We start from the raw sequence: 20,843 nt of genomic DNA on the forward strand, positions 1-20,843 counted from the left end.
TCTGCAACTTCACAGTATCTACATGTTCTGTCTTGTCTCTCATCTAAAGATGCTGAAAGGCTCATTCACCCATTAAATCTCCTGTTGATTAATTGTTGGCTAATTCTGCTGCAGAATGTGATAGGATTTGAGAAGAAGGAAAGAACACAAATGGCAATTGTTCCAAATTTCTCTGGCCTCTTGAATTTGAACAGCAACCTCACTCCAAACTGAATTGAAAATTTCAGCCCATCAAAAAAAACACTTACAGCTTGTAAAAGAAAAAGCAGCAATACTGCTTTATCACATGTAAACACACCATAATCATGTGTGCTCCACACTTAGGTCCTGAAGGGTTTTCCCGAGTGCCTGCAGGCAGATATCTGCCTCCACCTCAACAAGAGCCTTCTCCACGGGTGTAAGGCGTTTCGTGGAGCCACTAAGGGCTGCCTCCGAGCCCTGGCCATGAGGTTCAAGACTACCCATGCTCCGCCAGGAGACACCTTAGTCCACTCTGGCGATGTGCTCACAGCGCTTTACTTTGTCTCCCGTGGCTCCATCGAAATCCTCAAAGATGACGTGGTGGTTGCCATCCTGGGTGGGTCTACTGTCTACACCTCACTAGCATTTGCTTAGGAATGTAATCGCCTGTGCAATTCACATTTGTATTTACTGACCAATGTTGTTGTCAGCACTTGTGGATGCATTATGTAATCTTTGACCTTTTCAACCACACATGAAAGGCTTTAGGAAAACTGCTTTTTTTTTTCCTCAGGTCTTGCAAAGTTCTCATGAGCTCATGAGTTGCCATTGACATAAATATAAAATGCATCATAAGTGATTGAAAATTAAGTAATTAATGTACGTATAATTATATATTGCATACATTGAATGCATTTTTAAAAGACCTGAAACACCTGTATTTACTCGTGTCAGATATGTAAAAATGACCATTACATGTCATTGTTTTATGAGATAAACTCACCGGAAGATACCATATATAACTTTCAATCACAGTATTCAGTTCAATTTTATAGACAAAAAAAGAATTTGACAGATATAGAATTATATGTGCCGAGCACAGTGCAAACATACACACCATGCAGAAACTTCCTGTACACTAAACATCTAAACATTTATAATTAGCCGAGTGAGGTCTATTGAAAAAGCAGTTCAAAAACAACCAGAGAAGAGCACAACTTTTATAGTCCTGTCACTCCAGCTTCACGATAGCTTTGTCTGAACTCACCTAGACGGGGGTGGGCCCACCGAATAAGGATGGCTTTGTTGTGCTGTGATATGTCTGAGTTGGCAGCTGAGATCCCTGCTGGGTAGGTTGTAATAACTTACTTCAAAGAACATTGTGATTGCTGCCTCACAGTCGTGCCCGACATGAAGGGAGAGGAGAGAAAAGAGTGGGGGTGGACACATAGTGGGACAAGAGTAACAGAGGATATGTGTTGATGAGAAAAAGGACTAGATTGTTCTCAAATAAATGGATGACAATAGAAGCAGTCAGGGAAGGAGAGCTGAGTGAGTGGGTGGGTGGAGTAGAAATAAAAGGACGAGCGATGGCAGAGAAAGAAGAGGATAGTAAAAGAAAGGGGCAGATTGAGGAATTTAGGACAGAAGTGAAGTGACAGGGAGAAAAAAGGTAGTGAGAGTTTCATGTGATTTTCAGTGTGATGTGATCAGTGCTTGATGAGAGGAACCACTGAGCTGCACAAAATTATCAGCAGCATCCAAATGTAATTACAATAAATCTCATCTTTTGCTGTCTCACCATCCTCCTCTTATCCCAGCAGCAGCAGCAGCAGCAGGTGTATCCTGCCAAGGATTTTATGCATTTGTTTTTCATTTTAATGTCTCTTCTCACTGAACCAATTAGGTTTGATGTAAACCAGAAACACAATAAGGTCATGATGAGCAAGAAGCTCTGATGGTGAAGTTGTTCATACAGTAAACCTCAGCGCATTTTCTCTACTACAGCAAGAGAATTGCTGATTACTACATTTCCACTCAGTCATGTGATGATACTGTACATCACACCACAGATAATGTGCAATTAAAATGTTAAATAGATGGAAATAATCTATTATGACCAAGATAAATGTTGAATTTGACACAATAGAAAATTCACATCATTTGTTTGATTTCATTAGTTCAGGTGCATATCCACTCACTGTGAAGCATCGGAGTGGGTAGTTTTAAATACGTTAAAAGCATATCATTTGTTCACATCTACAGTCTAAATCAGGAGTGTCCAAATTACGGCTCATGGGCCAATCATGGTCCATGTTGTGTGGCCTGCAGCTTCGGTTTTATAATGTATTATTTATGGCCAGGGATGAACCTTTCGTCTAAATTAACCATCAATGTTTCAACATGTATTGTCCCAAAAACATTGTTTTATTGAACTAGTTTTTTCTTTAATTCTTTAATCACAGAATGGTTTTGTTATTTATTATTGAGATTCATTTCTTGTGAAGAAAATGTCATCTCAGTTCAAGTGTCACTTTTCACAGCACTGTTTGTTCGTTTAGATGCTGAGACATAAAACAAGCTTACACTAACCACTAAGCCAGTGTGTTGGATGGTTAGATGTTAGATGTGTGTGCAACCTTGTAAAACAGCTGTTAAGATGTCAGCCTCGATCATTGCACAATTTGAAGCAGCAACTGCCGACAGGGTTGAAGTAAATTGACATTAATGTGCAAGCTAAGCAATAGATATTGACGAGGCATATATAAAAGTACATAAAGTTATACTGACATTATGAAATCAAAAGATAGTGGGGAAAATGCCGTTATGATATATTAGATCTGACAAGGTCAAAGTAAGTATCTTAAAAAAGTAAAAGATTCTAAATATTAGCATATTTTATAATTTATATCATATATCAGGTATTTGTGGTAGTGACAGGAAAGATCAAATCAAATTCTTTTTAAGGCCCCATAAAGACAGTCAGGAATATCCTTGCTCATTGAAAAGAGGGTGAGCTTCTCTGCATATACCTGTACCTGTGTTTCCTCTGCAGGTAAGAACGACATCTTTGGTGAGATGATGCACCTGTTTTCCAAGCCGGGGAAGTCCTGCGCTGATGTGCGGGCGCTGAGTTACTGTGACCTCCACACCATCCAGAGGGAGGAGATTCTGGAGGTGCTGGACATGTATCCAGAGTTTGCCGACCTCTTCCTCACAAACTTGGAGCTGACATTTGACCTCCGTGATGAGAACCCCAAGGTAATCAGTGTGCGAGTGCCATCACCAGTTTTTGATTACTACAGTCTTGGAAGCAGCGGAATGAAATGGGGGCTTTTATGCTGTGTATCTGCTTTACTGTTCAGTAAAAAGCTTCTCGTCAAGACAATCTAGTTGAATTAAATTGTCTGTCCCATGTACCACATCTCTGCCATGTCCATTTAAGTTGAAGGAATAGCTTTGTTATTATTTCTCCTTAGTGCTTCAGTTCATCTGTGGTTGTAGAATAAAAGCAAGATGGCTCATTTAGACATTTTGTCTTTAATCTGCCATTTGCTCGAGGACATGAGTAAGAGATTGAGAGTATCAGTCAAGCATTTAAAGTGGACATAATGGACAGAGGGTTTAATGTAGGCTGTAATTATGATTAATTGAGTGTAGTGGAAAGTTGTGTCGTGACTAAGCGAAAACCTACACTTGTCAGCATTTTTATTAATCATTGAAAAAGACAATTCTGAGCTGGGTATTTATTCTGCAATGTGAAAAGTGAGACATGACAGTGTTCTGGTCAGATTATAAAACAGTATCTTTGATTAAGAGAAATGTATAAAACTTGAAATCTGTCTGATCACAGGTTGTTCTTTGCTTACAGGCATCGTACCCCAAACCATCTAATTCTCACTCCGATGACATGAACTGTGGAAGACGTGTATCTTACAGAAGGAAATCGTCCACAGGTCAGCTCAAGATTCATGGTCCTTTTAAGACTATTTAGCATTTGCAAATGTTCTGAAGCATTAAAGATGCAGTCGGCAGGATTTTTTTTAGTGTTATTGATCATAAATTCCATAACAACTCTGCATAATCAGTCCATCTAATCTAATTATGTCCCATCATGAGTAATTTGAGGGGCACAGTAAGTGCTACTTAAAAAAAGAGAGTTGGACAGTTAACTCAATGAAAGTTGATATCATCAGTTCAGAGATGATGTGTCCGAGTTTCAGAGATGAAAGATTAGCTCAACAAAACCAATGCATCTGTCTGTGCTCGTCTGATAAGAGGAGCACAGGGCACAATAGACACAATCTCAAAATGTGAGCAAAACGATCAACTATATTTTCCAGTGATCCTGCCTATACTGCACCTTTCAACGGAGTGTTATCAGTCACTCATGCTGTCATTTCTGTCTCGGTCTTATTTTCTTTCTGATCTTTATTTCTCTTATGCCTCGCCAGTCTCTGGTGACAAGGACCTCACTAAAGCAGGACTGAGTAAAAGTCCTGTGCTGCTGCTCAGCCCAGCTTAAAAGCTCCTGTGTTACATAGAAGCTGTGTTTCTTAAGCGAGACTAGAACAAGCTGATTGATCTATTGTGTAAAGGGCGTATAAATAAGGCTGCCCCAAGGTAAAATGGCAACCCTGGGTAGTCTGAGCTATGAAAAGCAAAACAAATGGAGCCAGACTAATTAAAGCCCGGTTCAAGATCTTTCATTCATGACTTTGAAACATGGACCTGGGAAACTGAGAACAGATCTCATCAATTCACTGCCACACAGCAGCACTGTTAAAGAAAACCTGTCAGAGCAGTAGTGGGCTCAGGCTGACACAAGTGCACATGATTGCTTCACTGTCAGTGCTCTGCTTTAAACACATCTTTATGAGTAAAACAGCCAAACTCAGAATTTCTACTAATATTTTTTTTATGCGTAAGATATAACATCAGCAAATGGTTGTGGAATATAAAACAGAACCCTGCCCATGTATATTACAGCAAGAAAATAAAAAGAATCTTTTTTTTACAAAACTATACATCTCTAGAACAAGTTCAGCACTGTTAAAATTGTGTTTAAATACCTTAGGGAATTTCAATAAAGGTCTTTTCATATTATGAATGTTAAGAAGGAATCAATTATGATTCCTCTTGTTATGACTTAACTACTGGGAGAAAAAACAGGTCATGGACCATGTTGATGACGTCTACTACTAAAACCTCTTGTGAATGTGAATGCAATTTAATGTATTCTCCTGTCTAAAATAAATATTCTGGCTGATTTTAAATCCTACACCCATGTGTCTTCAGATCAGTTACAATCCAGATAAACACAGCAGCCTCCCTGCACTCAGCCTTCAAATAACGGTACGCACTATGCTTTTGCGAATGAGGCTCGTGCCCTGGGAGCTGTTGTAATTTGACTTCTAACAGCCAGGAGAGGTGGGACGTAGAGACAGAGCCTCCACACAGCAGCACTCAGCATTATGGCTACAATTCAGTCAAATCTAAGAGGTTACCATGGTTACAGGCCATATGAATACAGTATCACCATCTCCCAGTGAGTGAGGACAGAGAATGTACCTAACAGTCCATTTCACAATCCTGCAGCCTCCATCTATCAGGTGGGATGAGATGCATGAACACAAGCATTAATCATTTATGGCTGATGATATATAACTTGTGCACACGTTTGGAGTGACTGTCGCTTACATAACGCGATTAGTTCATAACATTAAAGACTCTTCACCACCGTTTGTCCTCACATCACCCACAAAGCAAAAACACCCGCTACGTGTTGTCAAAGATAATGAGACGCCCCAGACATCCCCAGAGGAAGTGAGAGCAGAAGTCGGTGTTCCCTCAGCAGATTTCCTGATTACCATTTCTCCCTGTAGGTTCCCACAACAAGGAGCCGGTGGCCGCCTACTGTGAGACCAAGCAGAGGAGACAGATCTACGCCTCCTCAGCAGCTGAGGAGGCGAGAGAGTCGGCAGAGGAGGCAGAGGACCAGGAGGAGGAGGAGGAGGACGAGGAGGAGGAAGGCAGGGAGGAGGAAGAGGAGCAGAGGCCCTTGTGTTCTGGTGTGCTGGGCTACCCGGTAGTTAGGGACCACTCCCTGGGCTTTGGGCTGAGCAGCACTGCGGATGCACCGGCTGGAGAGAATACACAAGACACAGGAGAATACAAAGGTGGTAATGGAAATGTTTTGTTAGTTTTCATGCACACTCTTGTTTCGTAAGGGATGAATGAATAACATCATCATTTCTACTGAACAGTTCAGCTCACTTTGGGGTGTTATGCAATTATTTGAATTTCACTGCCAAAATAACTGATCCAATGGGTGGAGCTAAACTCACTGTTTAGTGGTTCAGAGAGAATTGACGGGAGACAACAAACACATTTGTGGCAAAAATATTCAGTTTAAACTGACAAATAATGCTGTAAATCTACAGTACAGTCTTGTCCTATAAGGTTTTACAACAGTAAGTGGCTCAGAATGTAAATTAAAACCCCCCTCTCTCCCAAAGAAATCTCTAAACACCACAAGAGGAATGTCACACCTATTAAAAATCAAAACAAGGATTATGTGTCATTAGGGTGAAGCCTAAAACCCGCTCAGTAATAGCAGCAAAGAGGATTATTTCTGGCAAACAGCTGGGGGTTGCCACTTTTGGTCATAGGTCATGACCAGATAACGGATTTATAGGAAACTTTAGGTTAAATCATATTGTGTTTTGTTGTAACCTAGCTATACAAAATCTTTTTTGGAAATGTTCGTATTATGGTTGAATTATTCATATGGTTGCAGTGAAAATATAATATAATAAATATAACACTGACACAGTACAGCCTTTCAGGAAAGAGTAAGTTACGAAATGCGAGTTATAAAACCCTGCAGATTCCAGTACAGCTCAGACAGTGACAGCAAAAGACTTGAACTGCTGCTGCGGGCAGATTCAGGAGAAAACCTTCCTGACACTGTGTGCCTGCTGCTACACACTGAGCTAACACGAGTTTTATGTTTACAGCTTGACTTCACATGACTTAGAGTCATAAGAAGTTACTGCAGTGTCACCTTAAATCCTCATAAAATCACCCCGTGTGCAGAGGGCTCCAGCACGCACACACTACAGGATTCCATTTAAACTCGGCATGAGTCCACACTAAGACAGCATGTTGATTTCATAGTGATATCCCATAATTCAGTTGTTGCAGCCCTAAGAGGATTTCTGCCAGAGCAGAGTATTGATTCCTGTAACAGCTCAGCTAGAAGAACATTCAGCAAATGCCAATTTAATCTCCAGCCGTTTCCTCCTCACCCACAAACCCAGAAATCCCTCAGAGGGCATGACTGTCGAGCAGGGTCAGTTTTGTGTTTTTCCTCTGTGGGATCGAGGTTAGGATTCAGGAGGCAGTGAGCTCATCAGATCTTAGTAATGCTTAATGATGACAAGGCACCATGCAGGAAAAATCTTTCCCTGAGGCACTGCTCTAATAACACAGATCATTTTCCTGTGTTTGTGTGTGTGTGCATGTTCACATCGCTCCCACCAGAGCGCAACACAGATGAGTGGGTGCGTAAACGTCCCAGTGGGAACACAGAGGAGTCAGCCCAGTGTCAAGAGGCGGCCGCCGGGGAGGACGACAGTGACACAGACCTCACCTATGGGGAGGTGGAGCAACGTCTGGACCTGCTGCAACAGCATCTCAACAGGTGTGGTGTGGATGTTGGTCATAAAGATATACAGTATATGTCAATCTCAGAAACTCATCATCAATATCGCCTGTGCATGAATTAGCCTCCTCTGGCAATATTCTGGGGCTTCACGTGTAGACAGCAGACCATCCGTTTTCCATATTCTGTAAATTGCAAAATTATTTTCTCCATGACTACTTGTGTTTCTGCTGAATATTGATAAAGTTCACAGGTATTTGAGGTGTAAAGTTCCTTTAGGCTTGTGACAAACCAAGAAAACAGCAAGACAAGCCACGCAGCTTCAATCAGTGAGTTTTTGGCTAATCTCAATTAATAGCTGTCTGCAAATCAATGCAGATGTATTAACAAGCCAATAGTCCATGTGTTTTGATGTGTACAGCCTCCACGTGGCCTGATTAATCAACCTAGAAACAAAGAAGTCAGCTACTGGTAAAACCAAAACACTTTGTTTGTAATACTTTTTTTTTTTTTTACTAAGTGAACAACACTGAGCACCACACACACTACCTAGACTATTTCAGTGAAATGCTTCTTGCCTCAGTAACACCAACAGACTTGTGATGCAGCTGCGATTTAGAATATACTGTATAATATTTAGCCTGTAACTGTGAGGACAGTGAATGCCTTGATCTTGTGGTGGCCTCATCCTGTGGCTTTATCTCAAATCATTGAAAAAACGTGATAAAGACCATGTGGCAGTGTCAATGTTGGTATTCACTACTTCTAAAGGGGAATTCCGCTGGCCTTACACATTAAAGTTTGTTTACAAATGTTCGGGAGTGCCACTGCATATGGCTTACAGCTGTATGAAGTGCTCACTCGCTATCGAGTTATGAATGTTACTACTATTCATTTTAGGCCTGGGGCAAAAGGAGCCACGAACACACCTGTCAATGTCCAATTGAAGTGCCAGTTGTTGATTTGCATCGTGGGTAAAGCAGGCGCCATGAGGAAGAATGTGGCATAAAGGAGTCACTGTTTTTTATAGCGTTAAATTGTGACTAATGGATTTTATAGGAGCATGAGCCTAAATCAGCAGTTTGCCAGTAATTTTAATATCAAATGAAAATATTTATAGAAGCCGAGCTGACGTCTTAGGCACAAAATGTGTTCTTTTAGAGATGATGATCCTGACCTTTAGATAACAAGAGACACCTTCAGGACCATGTTTGGCTCCATTTCCCATAAAAGGCTTTTTATTTTTCTCCAAATGCATTGCAACAAAGTCATCTTTCAGAGCTCACCATACAAACCCTTGTGATTGTGGCTAAAATTGGCTGAACACATTCCCAGAGATGTGGTTGACCAAACTCTTGCTGCAGTTGTGTTGATGCAGTGAGCAGAGTGAGCACTTAGTGTGATCCTCTGCTGGTGTCCTGGTACAGGCAGTCAGCAGGTGTGTATTTATAGCTCACAGCCATGAGATTCAGACACACTGCACAGAATCTTGATGTCATCGTGTGAGGTTTGGACGTCACTGTGAAAATGCAGAGTCTCGGTGCAGGGGAAGTGTTTGCATTCAAACTGCTGGCATTAAATTCTATTTAGAGGATCATAGTGATGTGAGATAAAGAACTGCTGTGGTGAACAGGTGTCCTCAGGAATCTTCACACTGATCTTCCAGTAGAAATGAGGGATGAGGCCTGGGAGTCTCCTCACAGCTGGCCAGCATTTATCCACTTGATCTGGTTTGGAAGCCACTACCACTGCACCTAACGTTCCTTTTTACAGAGGCAGGCCCCAGCCACAGTGTTTATTTGCACCACTTATCGATCAATATAATATAATATCATATAACTGATTCAGCTACGCTGATTCTTACTCAATGAACCTCATGTTCATCTTTCCCTTATCAAGATACATCTTCCTGCCGATTACCTCTCATTCAAATCAACTGCAGTTGTTGGGTGAGAGTCTCCCCCTAGTGTTTTGTTTCAGTTCTGACCACTAACCCATGCACCATTAATAACATAGTAACACTGTTTAAGGAGAAATGTTAAATTAATCACAGTCAAAAAATGAAATTATTTAGGTCAGTAATACAAGAAACTGACTGATTTACTGACAATTATTGTGTAGCATCACATGCTTGTCATCAGTATTGATTCATGACACTGAGTCCAAACTCACCTGACTTTGAGGAATTCTCGGAACTTCAGCTTCATAAATGGTTTTATTGTTGGAGTCAAAATGTATCACTGCACCGCAAATATGAGTCATTGGTCTGCTTTCACTGAGAAACGATGATTTGTCTCTGGTATAGACTGGAGTCGCAGATGACTGCAGACATCCAGGCCATCCTGCAGCTCCTGCAGAGGCAAACGACCGCAGGGCCTCCAGCCTACAGCACCGTCACCTCCAGTCCCGAGTACCAGAGGCCGGCAGTCAGAGTCCAGCCAGTGTGTGCCATCCAGACCAATCTGAGCCTCGGCCCTGCTCCGCCTCCACCACAGGTACATCAGACTTCATGATGCAGACATGAGCAGAGTCTTTAATTATTTATAATAACAGGAAAGAAAAAAAAAGCAAAGTAATATTGACTTTTGTCTCTGAGATTTGCTCATTTAAATTCACTTGATCCATAAAAATCCTATAAATCAGAGTTTTTACAGCATCTAGAAATACAAAATGTTAGGGCCATAGACTGTTTATAAAAATTATATAAAAATGTGTAATGTCAGTAAACATTTTCCTGAGGAGTTAATGATTTCAATCACTAGTTCTTCAATAGAACATGATGGCAGTTTTTTAAATTATGTTCCCATTCAGAGGCATAAGACAATACAATGTGACATATTAGATAAGAGTGGAAACCAGTGTGATTGACAGCAGCTGGTACAGTGCAATAAGAGCCTGGATGGCTTTGCATCCAGGAGACTACATTCCTTTTTGCAGTATACAATTTATAGTTACATCCCACCACTGCACACTGCTACCTCAAAAGATGCATTTCCTCTGCCAAATGACCCGTGTGTGTGTGTGTTTGTGTGTTTTTATTTGTTTCTCACAGAGCCCCGGCCCAGAAAAGGTCCAGAACACATCCAAAGAAACCTCCCCAGTCCTCCTGCACAAAGAGACTCTTCCAGACCAAAACTTTGCTGGTTTACTTGAGTCCAACAAAGACACAGATCAGAGACCCACACAGAATGATGTGCACTCTCTAGAACAACAGCCCCACCATGAGCCAGCGAGGTTCCCCCCTGGCCGACAATCCTCTCTACCTGACGTCCCCAGCAGCTCAGGAATGGTGGGACTCCACAGGCCTGTTTCTGACCCGGGGCTTCCAGGAAAGTAGTTCTCCCCCTCGACCTGTCAACACTGACTGAAGGTCGTCTCTCAAGCTTGACTCAGGGCCTAAGAAAGAGACTGAATATGCAAAGGAAAACAAACTATTGACTTTCTTCCATTCCTTTTTCAGAAGCTCTCCCAGACCCAAACCCTCTTCCCTCTCTGATGTAGATGTAAGTCCATTTATACAGAGGTATTTATACACTATATAATTGATAATACAGTATGTAAAGTCATCATCTACTGTGTACATACTTCAAATAGAACACTGCCAGCAACAAGGCACACCACGTGCTTTTCTAAAAGAGATATGCATGTTTTAGTTCCTCACCTTTTCTGTTGCATGTTCCCCACACGCACTGCTACTCAGCAGGTGATCAGGTGTGTTCTCGGCATGCTCACAGACCACTGTAGCGATCACGTCTCCTTTTCTATGACTCCTCCCTCTTCACAGGGACAAAGCTACTTGAAACTCTTTCTATAATCTTAGTTTTTCAGCAGCTCCAAACATTTGACACAGTTTGAAACTCACAAGGAGATTGGTGTGTATATTTAGCGTGCCTACTGTACACCGCAATGCCACAAACACGTTTGTAAAGCCACTTCTTCACTTCTGCTCACAATACTCAACACAGTGTACTAATAAATGAATATGGAAGCTACGTGGACAGGACATATAGCACAAGACTTTGTCAGCCTTTGAAAGCAATAATGATGAAAGACTACTGGAAAAGTCACTGAACTCTGGTGTGTTTCTAGAGTTAGAACCATACTGGGACAAAAGTGAGGATTTAATTTATATCAGAGATTAATATCACATCCATAACACGTCACTGACACCTAACACTTTATATGTTCAACACACAAATATGACTTGCTTGAAGATGTGTAAGAAAAAAACAAGAGACTACAACATCCAGTCTAATTACTGTAGAACTGCCTGCGTCATATCAATATAACACAAGGATGTTGCAGTCAAAACATGTAAGAGACACCTCTGTTGAAGCAATTTGACCATTAATCAGCAGCTATTCTAAGTTTTTGCCATGTCCTCAACATGTAAATTAGATTTTCCCTGCCCTCTGTGACGACACGAAACCGACTTTGGCTCGAGGAACAACCCCTTCCTTTTTGAGGCAGGTCTATTTAAAGAGTTGGATACTTTAACAATGTGAGTTAGGGATATTTTCCAAGATTTCTCAAGAAATAAACATTGTGAAACATGTCCAGCATGTAAACATGGGGAAATTGTTGTGGATCTGGAGGTATGTGTACCTTCTATTTTATAAATTAGCTTATTTCTGAAAATATACCAAAATGTAATTGTGATCTAAAAACATAATCTGGGAAATTATGACCACATTAACCCGTCAATCCCCAGATTAAATTTGCACATAATGAATAACTGTGACTATCTTGGGACCTGATGTTCCTATAGCATTTTATGTCTTATCTGCTACCAATACTCCTGATATACAGCACTTTAAACAGCTACATTCATTAAAATAAAATAAACCTTTTTCTCAATTTGCCTCGACATTAATGTCCATTAGTGTTTTGACTGCAGCTGGACAGAAGACAACCTCTTGTACGTGTACCTGTACTTTGGCCGCATGCTTTAGGTCTTCCATTATCTAAAAAAAAAAAAGTACAATATTCTGAATAAAGCATCATCATTAACGAACAAAAATCACCTGAGTAAATACACAAACAAGTAGTACAGCCTTTAATAGCCTTAGCTTTATTAGCCTTTATAAACAACATCCATCCAAAGCAGCAAAATCCTGCTTCTCCACCGTCACACATGTATATGTTATGAACCATGAACTGCATGAAGAAAATTAATTAGTCATTTTAGTTTTCTAACGACGACACAAAGTCAGACAAAAGCTCATGTACTGCATGGAGACTGCACTTGAGGAGATTACAAAAAAAAGTCTCAATCGACTGTGTATTACTGCATTAAGAAACAGCACATAACCACAGAGATTTCCAGATTACAGTTAGACCTATTTTTCTAAAAACAAAGTATTTAATTTGCCATTATTTTTCTATGTACCTGAGTTGTTGTTGTTGTTTTTTTTCCCTTTAAACCCCCCTGATGTGTTAGAATGTTGTGGAGCGCTGATGGAAAGTTGATGAATGCAATGCACAGCCTCCCAATGTAGCAAGCAAGGCTTCCGCAACAGGCAGCACTTAAAGCTAAGTGTTGCGCTGACTGTGTTCTGTTCGAGTAGTATGTCTTGAGCTGATATTGCACAATGATTTTTGTGTCATTACTGCTGAGTTTCCACGTGGAATTTCCCCTCTGAATTTATTCAGCGCGTTGATGAACTAAACCTAAATCTGGGATTCATTCTGTCCCCGACACCTGTGCACCCTCGTCCAATAAGTGAAAACACAGTGAAGTGATGAAAGTGTCTGTAAGATGTGGGAGAGAGCACTTGAGGAAGGAGCGATGTGAAGTGGAAACAGAAGAGTGAAACCTTTAATTTATTGGATGATACAAACCGTCCCTAGCTGAATGTGGGGTGCTTTCTTTGTTGAGCTTTTTCTTTCTTGAGCACAAATGTAGAACAAAAGTTGCTTAAGCCTAAGTCGACGTGTCCGACGCCTGAATTGTCGTCTACTGAACTTTCCTAGGACTTGCAAACTTTTGCACAGAGATCAGAAATCTTGCTGTACTGGATACAAAATGTCACTTTTTAAATCTAGTGCTGTTCACAATTGTTTTTATGCATTTTTTTAAATGTTTGCCACTGTATTTTATACAATGCAACACTTAACAGCTAATTTGAATGTTTCTGTTCTGAACTATATTTAAAGAAATGGAATATATTGTGTAAATAGTCTTGGGTGGTGGGGGGGATCATTCAGTTGTATAAATGAATAAACAGAATGCATACTGGTTAAAAAGTGTTTATTAGAAGTAACAAAATATGATAGTTCCTACCACACTTGATTGCAGTGTTTATGTAGAAAACCTGGCTTTATTGGAAGTGAAAAAAGTAAACAGAAATCTAGGAATATAAACATAGAAGATGTAAGCTCTCAGTATCATTAATAATGGAGTGAATTTCTATCCGCACACAGTCACTTTGGCTTGTTATCACGTTATACATCTATAATTCCAGGCTCCATTGAAGTCGTGCACAATATTTCCCGCATATATATTAAAAAAAGAAGCATTGACAGATACAGCACTAGCTACACGTTGATTACTTTAAAGTTCAGTGTAAAAGCAATGCAACATCACGTTAATGGGCTTTTTGCACAGCAGCCATTTTTAAAAAAAATCACAGGTGTAAATAATCAAGTTAACGAGAGCTGGGTTCCATTTAGTTTCAGGGCGCATGCTGGTTCACTGTCGCACTCTCCTGACTTACATGAACTGAACAGAGCCATCGTTAATGTGATGAGTAACACCTGTGCTTTTCCTGCTTACGCATGTCAAAATGGCTGCTGTGAGAAAGAGCCCACAGTAAATGCTGCTCACACATATTTATCCACCATGATACTTACATTAATATGAGGTTGCATATAAATGGTTTTAATATACTTGACAATACATTCGGAGATTATAATGGCACATTAGGTGTCTCACATATCAGTTCCTTTTTTAGTACAAGATACATAACTTTATTATAGAAATCTATTATACTCCCCTGTGAAGGAATTATCTAAATGCTATGTTTATTGTGTGTATGTGTGTGTGTGTGTGTGTGTGTGTGTGTGTGTGGACCTGACACCCTCAACTCCTCAGTCCCTGTGATATACAAGACTAAAACATTATGATAAGCATTACAAGCAGTGGTACGTTCTCATTGCAGCTCATGGCCACTCAGTCTTTACTGGCCACCATTTTGCATTCCTGCAAGTCACTGTTCCAGAACCTGCCACCGATTGGTCAGTCAGATGCCCTGACCTCACAGTGTGGAACGGGCACCAGCACTTAGATGGACATTGTGCACTGGATAAACTGTTAACAGGGAGGCACATAGAGGGGAGAAAAAGAATGTGAGCCACAAAATCCTCGTGTGAATCAACAAAAGGACGTGAACATGTTGACCTGAGAAGAAACTGGTCCTTACATCATCATACTGGAAGGTGACAGATCCCTGCTGCATGGTGTCTCTCTGTCTGAAGTTATCTGCAACAGGAAGAAGAAGAAACGGTCACCATACTGAAAACTTCATTTCACAACACCTTGTGACACAGACGTGTGTGTGTGTGTGTGTTTGTATGTATGTGAACTGCACCAAACAATGTCACAACAGTGGGAGAGGAACAGACGGAGTGAAACTAAATACTGATATTGGTGTCTGTCCGCGTTAAAAACAAGCATCTGCACATGAGTGAGTGTTCACTGAGCACGTCAGCTCCTCTCCGCTTGTGTGTGCGTTACCTGAGACGGCTCGCAGTTTGACAGAGCATGCCACGTAGTCATCAAAGTAGATTCTTCCGCCTTTGTTGTAGCGCTTGATGATAGCGTTCAGAGCCTGAGGACTGATGCGGTAACCTGACAGAGCGGGCAAAAACAAGATATTTTAGAACGTGCTGTGGTAGGTATATAAACAATTTTAATAGATTTTCTGTGAAAAAACACAATGATATTAAGCAAAGCTTCACTCTGCTGAGAAAATAAAATGATATCTGCATCATTTCTGGGGTTGGATGCTAGATTAATTTTGCTTCAAGGGTCTGAATCTATCAAACATCTTGGAGCAATGGATCTCAAACTGTACTACATTTACCACAGTGGTAAACAAGTTTCCTCTGGTGGGAAAATCAGAAATACTGTACTACATACCAGATAACAAAACTCCATTTTAATCTAATTTCACCATACCAGTGTCTGAAGTAATATGTGAGGAAGAGGAGGATGATGAGAGCAAATTATCTTATTGGGAATAAATCTGCCTCCTGTGCAGTTTCACTGACAGATATTGATATTAAACATATGGTTTTGCTACTTTTGTATTTATTGTCCAGCATTTTAAGCAAAGTTCAGATACTTTTTTATGCTACTACTTATTCTAGTTTAAGATTAAATTAATATAAAGTCCACCTGTCAGGGCAAATACAGCCCTTCATCATAATTCTCAGTGTGTCATTGAAAGTCAGATTCAAAAGCTTCATTAATATTCCTTAGTCAGTCCTTCACTAAGATCCTAACTCAGTGAACTCTCTTCTGAGATGTTTGACGAACATGGACCCTGAACTGTCATTCACTTATTTAGTCGCTCGGCACTGAGTGTCGGACACTGTTTATCTCCTAAAATCTATGATGCTCACACCTTGAGAGGAATAATTTAAATATTGCAAATCAAAAGTTGAGCCGTTTTTATTTGGCAACACCTGGATGTCATTTTCATATGAGATGCATATTTTTGTACCTTTTAATGAAAGCATAAAAGGCTCCATAACATGGAAAGCTAGGTTACATAAATCAGCATTGGGGCCTCGTTTGTCATCAAAAAGTATCTCTAAAATAACTACTATAAAGCTAGTGATCGTTCTATCTGCTTTATTTTTGTAAATTAAGTGTATTTTTTTTAGGTTTTTAAAACCTAAAATATTTTTATGGAACAAACTGTCAAGCTGCCATTTTCTTTTTCACATAATGTCCATCTGACCACTGCTCATTAACCAAGGGTCACTGGAGGCAGGAGCCAATTCCAGCTGACATTGGGTGGGAGGCGGAGTTTTGGCCTGGACAGGATGCCAGTCCATCACAGGGCTGACACCGCTGTTCTCACTCACATTCAGACCCACTGGCCCCAAGGTCTCACAGACTAGTGGAAAATGTCAAATGAATTCAGCAAACTGCATCAGAAGCAAACAGATGCAGCGTATTTTCGTATATCCGACATACAGAAACAGGCTGTTTTCACGGCAGCAATTTTGACATGTTTCAGCAAGAAAAGCAAAGGTGTTACTGATTACATCATCCATGTAAGTCAGGACAGTCTGACAGTGAACCAGCATGTGCCCTGAAACTGAGGCAAAATGGAATTGGGCCATCTTTAAGTTTTAGATTAGTCTCTACTGTGATTGTTCTCTTATGACCTGTCAAAATGGCTGCTGTCTTTTAAGACTATGAAATTGAAACCCAATCAGAATATAGTGTGTGTGTGCTGAACTACAAATGATGAAGAACAGTCAGCAGTTTGTCCCTCACTGATCTCCCTCCGTCATAAAGCTAATGAGACAGTGCACACCAGTCAGCAAAGATTAAAGCCTCACTCACGTCTATTAGGCCTAATTAAGTGTCATTAAACATCCCGGGATAACATTAGATGCGTTATCAGGAGCAACTATACATAATCCATCATGATATACTGTGTGGAGACTCACCCATAGCGGCGATAGCCTGAGTCAACTCATGAGGCTCAATGCTTCCACTCCTGTCCTGATCAAACATCATGAAGTTCTGCTTCCAGCCGTTCAGAGCTGTGAACAGCTCCTTGAACTCGTTGAACCCCATCTTGCCAGTGAAGTCCCTCTGGTGACAGTCAGATTAAGGCTTTTATAAACTGTAGCCACAGATACACTGATCACAGAGCATGCTAAAGTGAAAGCAGCTGGTTAAACCTGAGCCACACCCTCTATTTACATATTTCCACAGTGAGTATGAATGGAAATATTTGAGCAGAAGGTGGTGACAGACACATTGTTTCCACTACTGCTTCACAGTGGCAGAATCCAGCATTCATTATATGTCATCATGTGTTGTGATTAAGGTTGTGAGCAGGTACTAAAAAAGTACCTGGTACCAGGTACTATGTTAGTGGAAATGCAACTTAACAGTGCCATGCACCTGGCAAATTTTCCATAAAAAGCTAACACTAAAACTAATAAAAAACAGCATTTACAAAAAATTAAAGCTAATAAAAGCTAGCAAACCCACCCTAAAAACTTATTAGAACTGACTCATTTTAAAAACAAAAAGTGAAAACTAAATAAAAACTAACCAAAATTATTACAACCTTGGTTGTGATATACATTACACAGAACTTCTTAACCTTACTATTGAAGGAAACAACTGTTTAATGCATTGATTAGATAGACTTGACATGTTAAAGGATACATCAAGCATCGCAATCATGATTCTGCAGGTATCCAGGCTGAAAGCTGCAAAAAAGTAATAAACATACCAGGAATTAGTCAAGAACACAGTTACAGTGGGTTAGCAATACCTTCTGTTATCATTCAAGGCTAATAACTGATACTGATAACTGATAAGAAGAATATGTGCAATAAAACTGCAATGTCTGACCTGTAGTATATGAATAAATTCAATTGATAAAGAAGCGCATATGAATCATAACTTGTGTCATAAATTGTGTCAAAACAGTTTATAAAGCACACGCGCCCCCATTTATCATGACCACAGTGGAAGAAAAATAGGTCATATTAAAGCACTGTTGATGCTCAACATCTGTGTTCTTTCACTTCCTCAGTCATTTTACAGAAGTGCTTTAATGCTTGTGTATAGTAGCATCCCTTGTGAATACAGCCTCTTCTGTTTGCATGTCCCATCATATGTGGAAGAGAAAGTACTAAACTTACGCGAGTAGGTGCCAGTGAAACCTGCCTGAGTCAGACACCTCTGGAGTTCCTCGGCATCAACCTCACCGTCCTGTACAGAGAAGGAAGTGATTTAATGTCATATGCAACTATTAGTTGATTGTTAAAGTCCTTACGCATGTTTGGAATCAAACTCAATTGTGAAGACAAGGAAATCTCTGACCATACACGTCTGCTAACCCTGAAGCACTGGATCATAGACTCATATTAAGTAAGTACACTTACATAATATGAGTGTAGAATCTTTTAATGCTAAATATTAAATGCAGTGGTCAGCACTGCCCACATCCTAACAATGGCCTAACGTCTCCCAATCATGTAGTTAATTAAGTGTTCAATTAAACCTGCAATAGCTTCTTGTTCTGTGGAAAAACAGCTGTGAGTAATTAAGGAGTTGCACAGAAACACACTGACCTGGCCTGCTATGGCTGTAAAGTAACCCCACATTGGATCATTGGCAGCTGGTGCAGCACCATATCCACTTGAATAGCCTCCACCATAGGGTGCATATCCTCCCTGGGGTGGTGCACCTCCCATGGGACCTCCCATGGGACCTCCCATGGGCCCAGGCATGGGACCTCCCATGTGCCCTCCTGGCATTCCATGACCTGGCATGCCAGGCATCTGTCCCCGAAAAAGAGGGAGAAAACAGGTGAGATAAGAGTGAAATTTTTTGCATAAAATTTAAGAATGACACACTTTTTTGACTTGCGCCATGAAGACACTTTGCATTTAGACCTGTCCTGAGCCATAAAAACATTTTAGAATGATATGTTTTCTATGGCTGCTAAACACTTAGTAAAAAAAAAAAAAATCTAATCTAATCTGTCCTGGTTAATTAATAATAAATAAAAACAATTTCCCAGTTAACTGTTTATTAAGCCTCCACACCACAAGTACTCTCACTTAAAGCTATAGGTTATTCCGTGAGTAAAAGGTAGTGGAAAAGCTAAAAGGCATTCTAGGAACTGCTCTGGGATGGGTCAACTCCTCATATGTGTCATTGTCTCAAAATCAATTGATTTCCATTGTGCAGAGTGGTACTACAGAATCCTGCCTTTAATGTGGTTACTAAGTAATGTTTGACTTGTTTTTCAGATTGTCTTGTAGTTAGGTAGCATTTACTGTTATTCTTCACATTCATTCACATTTCATTTCTGCTACTGACTCACTGAGATGTTAGAGCACAGGCTTTAATTATACTTCTAATTTTACAACACTGACTCACTACTGAAGAAACACACCTTTACACCTTTAGCCTCTGAAGGCAAAGTTCAAGATGTTCCATCTACATATGGTGGTAGTCTGGTAGTGGTGTGGTAGGTGTGTGTTAGAAAAAGATTAAAGTGACCAACAAAGTGATTTTATGTGGTCCTAGAACAACCTTAATTACACGGTGAGAGTGTGTTGTGTTCACTTCCCTGGACTAATTACAATAGTCCAGTTTATTAAATAAACTCTCCACACGACTGGCAAATGGTAAATAAATGATAAACGGTCTATATTTAGATTAGCCTTTGTAGTCTTAATGACCACTTTAAAGCTCCTTTACACTAGTTTTGCCATTCACGCACATTACTTCTAACATTTAATAAATTACGTGTTTGTTTACATTACAATAACAAAAAAAATGAACGTACTAACTGGTACATAACTAAGTAACTCACTGAGGCTTATGTACAGTTTTACCTCCGTTATTACAGGGTTATAAATAAAGTGAAACCTGTCACTGCTAATCTTTAGCCAAATGAACATGACCATACTAAAGAGCCCCAGGCTAGTTTTCTTGCTAGCTGCTCCTGCTCGTCTAACGTGACAAAATGACCGTTCCGCAGTATTTACTCACCGCGCCGTATCCTGGATAAGCCATTAAATGACAGGAGGTAAACGAATAGTTGTCTTCAAAGTATGTTTTACACTTCCGTATGAAATACCTGTGTTACACGGTTGTAACTTCCTCTGAGTATGAACAGTTGCCGGAAGTGCGTCAGACTGACAGCACAAAATGGCCAATGGTGGAGGAGGAGCAAAAGACCCGGCCCAATAGCAGTGTGCGGCGTTTATGGACTCCTCGTAATAATCGATAACTGAACGACAAAACGTGTTCAAACTCGAAAGTAAGAACACACACAGAAATAAGAAAAGACGAATTTCCTTCAAAGAATAATCTCAACTAGGATAATTTAAAATGGTCATTTATTTGTCACTAATTGGCGTACTAAATGTCACTTAATCATGACATTTTAACTTCGACAATCCACTTTTCCATGAATCCACAGACCATGAAGTGTCTCAC

General features: G+C 40.2%; 2 protein-coding genes across 5 annotated transcripts in view; one reads left to right on the forward strand and one right to left on the reverse strand.

The window, feature by feature from the left end:
• The window catches only part of kcnh7 (potassium channel, voltage gated eag related subfamily H, member 7), a 51,930-nt gene extending 37,686 nt beyond the window's left edge, over positions 1–14,244 (forward strand). For 2 of the 4 annotated variants that reach the window (XM_044012699.1, XM_044012714.1), the window contains 8 exons: positions 325–577; positions 3,017–3,222; positions 3,833–3,917; positions 5,847–6,140; positions 7,507–7,666; positions 9,933–10,122; positions 10,680–10,956; positions 11,088–14,244. In XM_044012699.1, coding sequence (XP_043868634.1) covers positions 325–577; positions 3,017–3,222; positions 3,833–3,917; positions 5,847–6,140; positions 7,507–7,666; positions 9,933–10,122; positions 10,680–10,956; positions 11,088–11,128 — 1,506 coding nt within the window. In that variant the 3' untranslated portion in view covers positions 11,129–14,244. Of the gene's footprint in view, positions 1–322; positions 578–3,016; positions 3,223–3,832; positions 3,918–5,846; positions 6,141–7,506; positions 7,667–9,932; positions 10,123–10,679; positions 10,957–11,087 lie in introns of all 4 variants that reach the window. The other 2 variants (XM_044012707.1, XM_044012721.1) reach the window with 2 other exon arrangements.
• Positions 13,861–20,534, reverse strand: gca (grancalcin). Its single transcript, XM_044012734.1, has 8 exons — positions 20,394–20,534; positions 18,962–19,171; positions 18,530–18,599; positions 18,048–18,091; positions 17,315–17,462; positions 15,363–15,476; positions 15,049–15,107; positions 13,861–14,936 (listed from the first exon to the last, which is right to left on the reverse strand). Exons 1-8 carry the CDS (start codon positions 20,415–20,417, stop codon positions 14,910–14,912), a joined length of 696 nt encoding a protein of 231 aa, XP_043868669.1. The 5' UTR covers positions 20,418–20,534; the 3' UTR covers positions 13,861–14,909.
• Between the last annotated feature and the right edge of the window lie 309 nt (positions 20,535–20,843).

The sequence above is a fragment of the Solea senegalensis genome, linkage group LG2 (genome assembly GCF_019176455.1).
Source record: "Solea senegalensis isolate Sse05_10M linkage group LG2, IFAPA_SoseM_1, whole genome shotgun sequence".
Classification (NCBI taxonomy): domain Eukaryota; kingdom Metazoa; phylum Chordata; class Actinopteri; order Pleuronectiformes; family Soleidae; genus Solea; species Solea senegalensis.

What these genes read in the sequence shown, in the direction of transcription:
- gca (XM_044012734.1), bottom strand. Translation starts at nt 20,417, where the DNA reads ATGGCTTATCCAGGATACGGCGCG. An exon ending in TCAGGCTATCGCCGCTATGG is followed by an intron (nt 15,477 to 17,314) that starts GTGAGTCTCCAC and finishes CCGCTCTGTCAG; the next exon opens with GTTACCGCATCAGTCCTCAG. An exon ending in TCACCTTCCAGTATGATGAT is followed by an intron (nt 14,937 to 15,048) that starts GTAAGGACCAGT and finishes CCCTGTTAACAG; the next exon opens with TTTATCCAGTGCACAATGTC.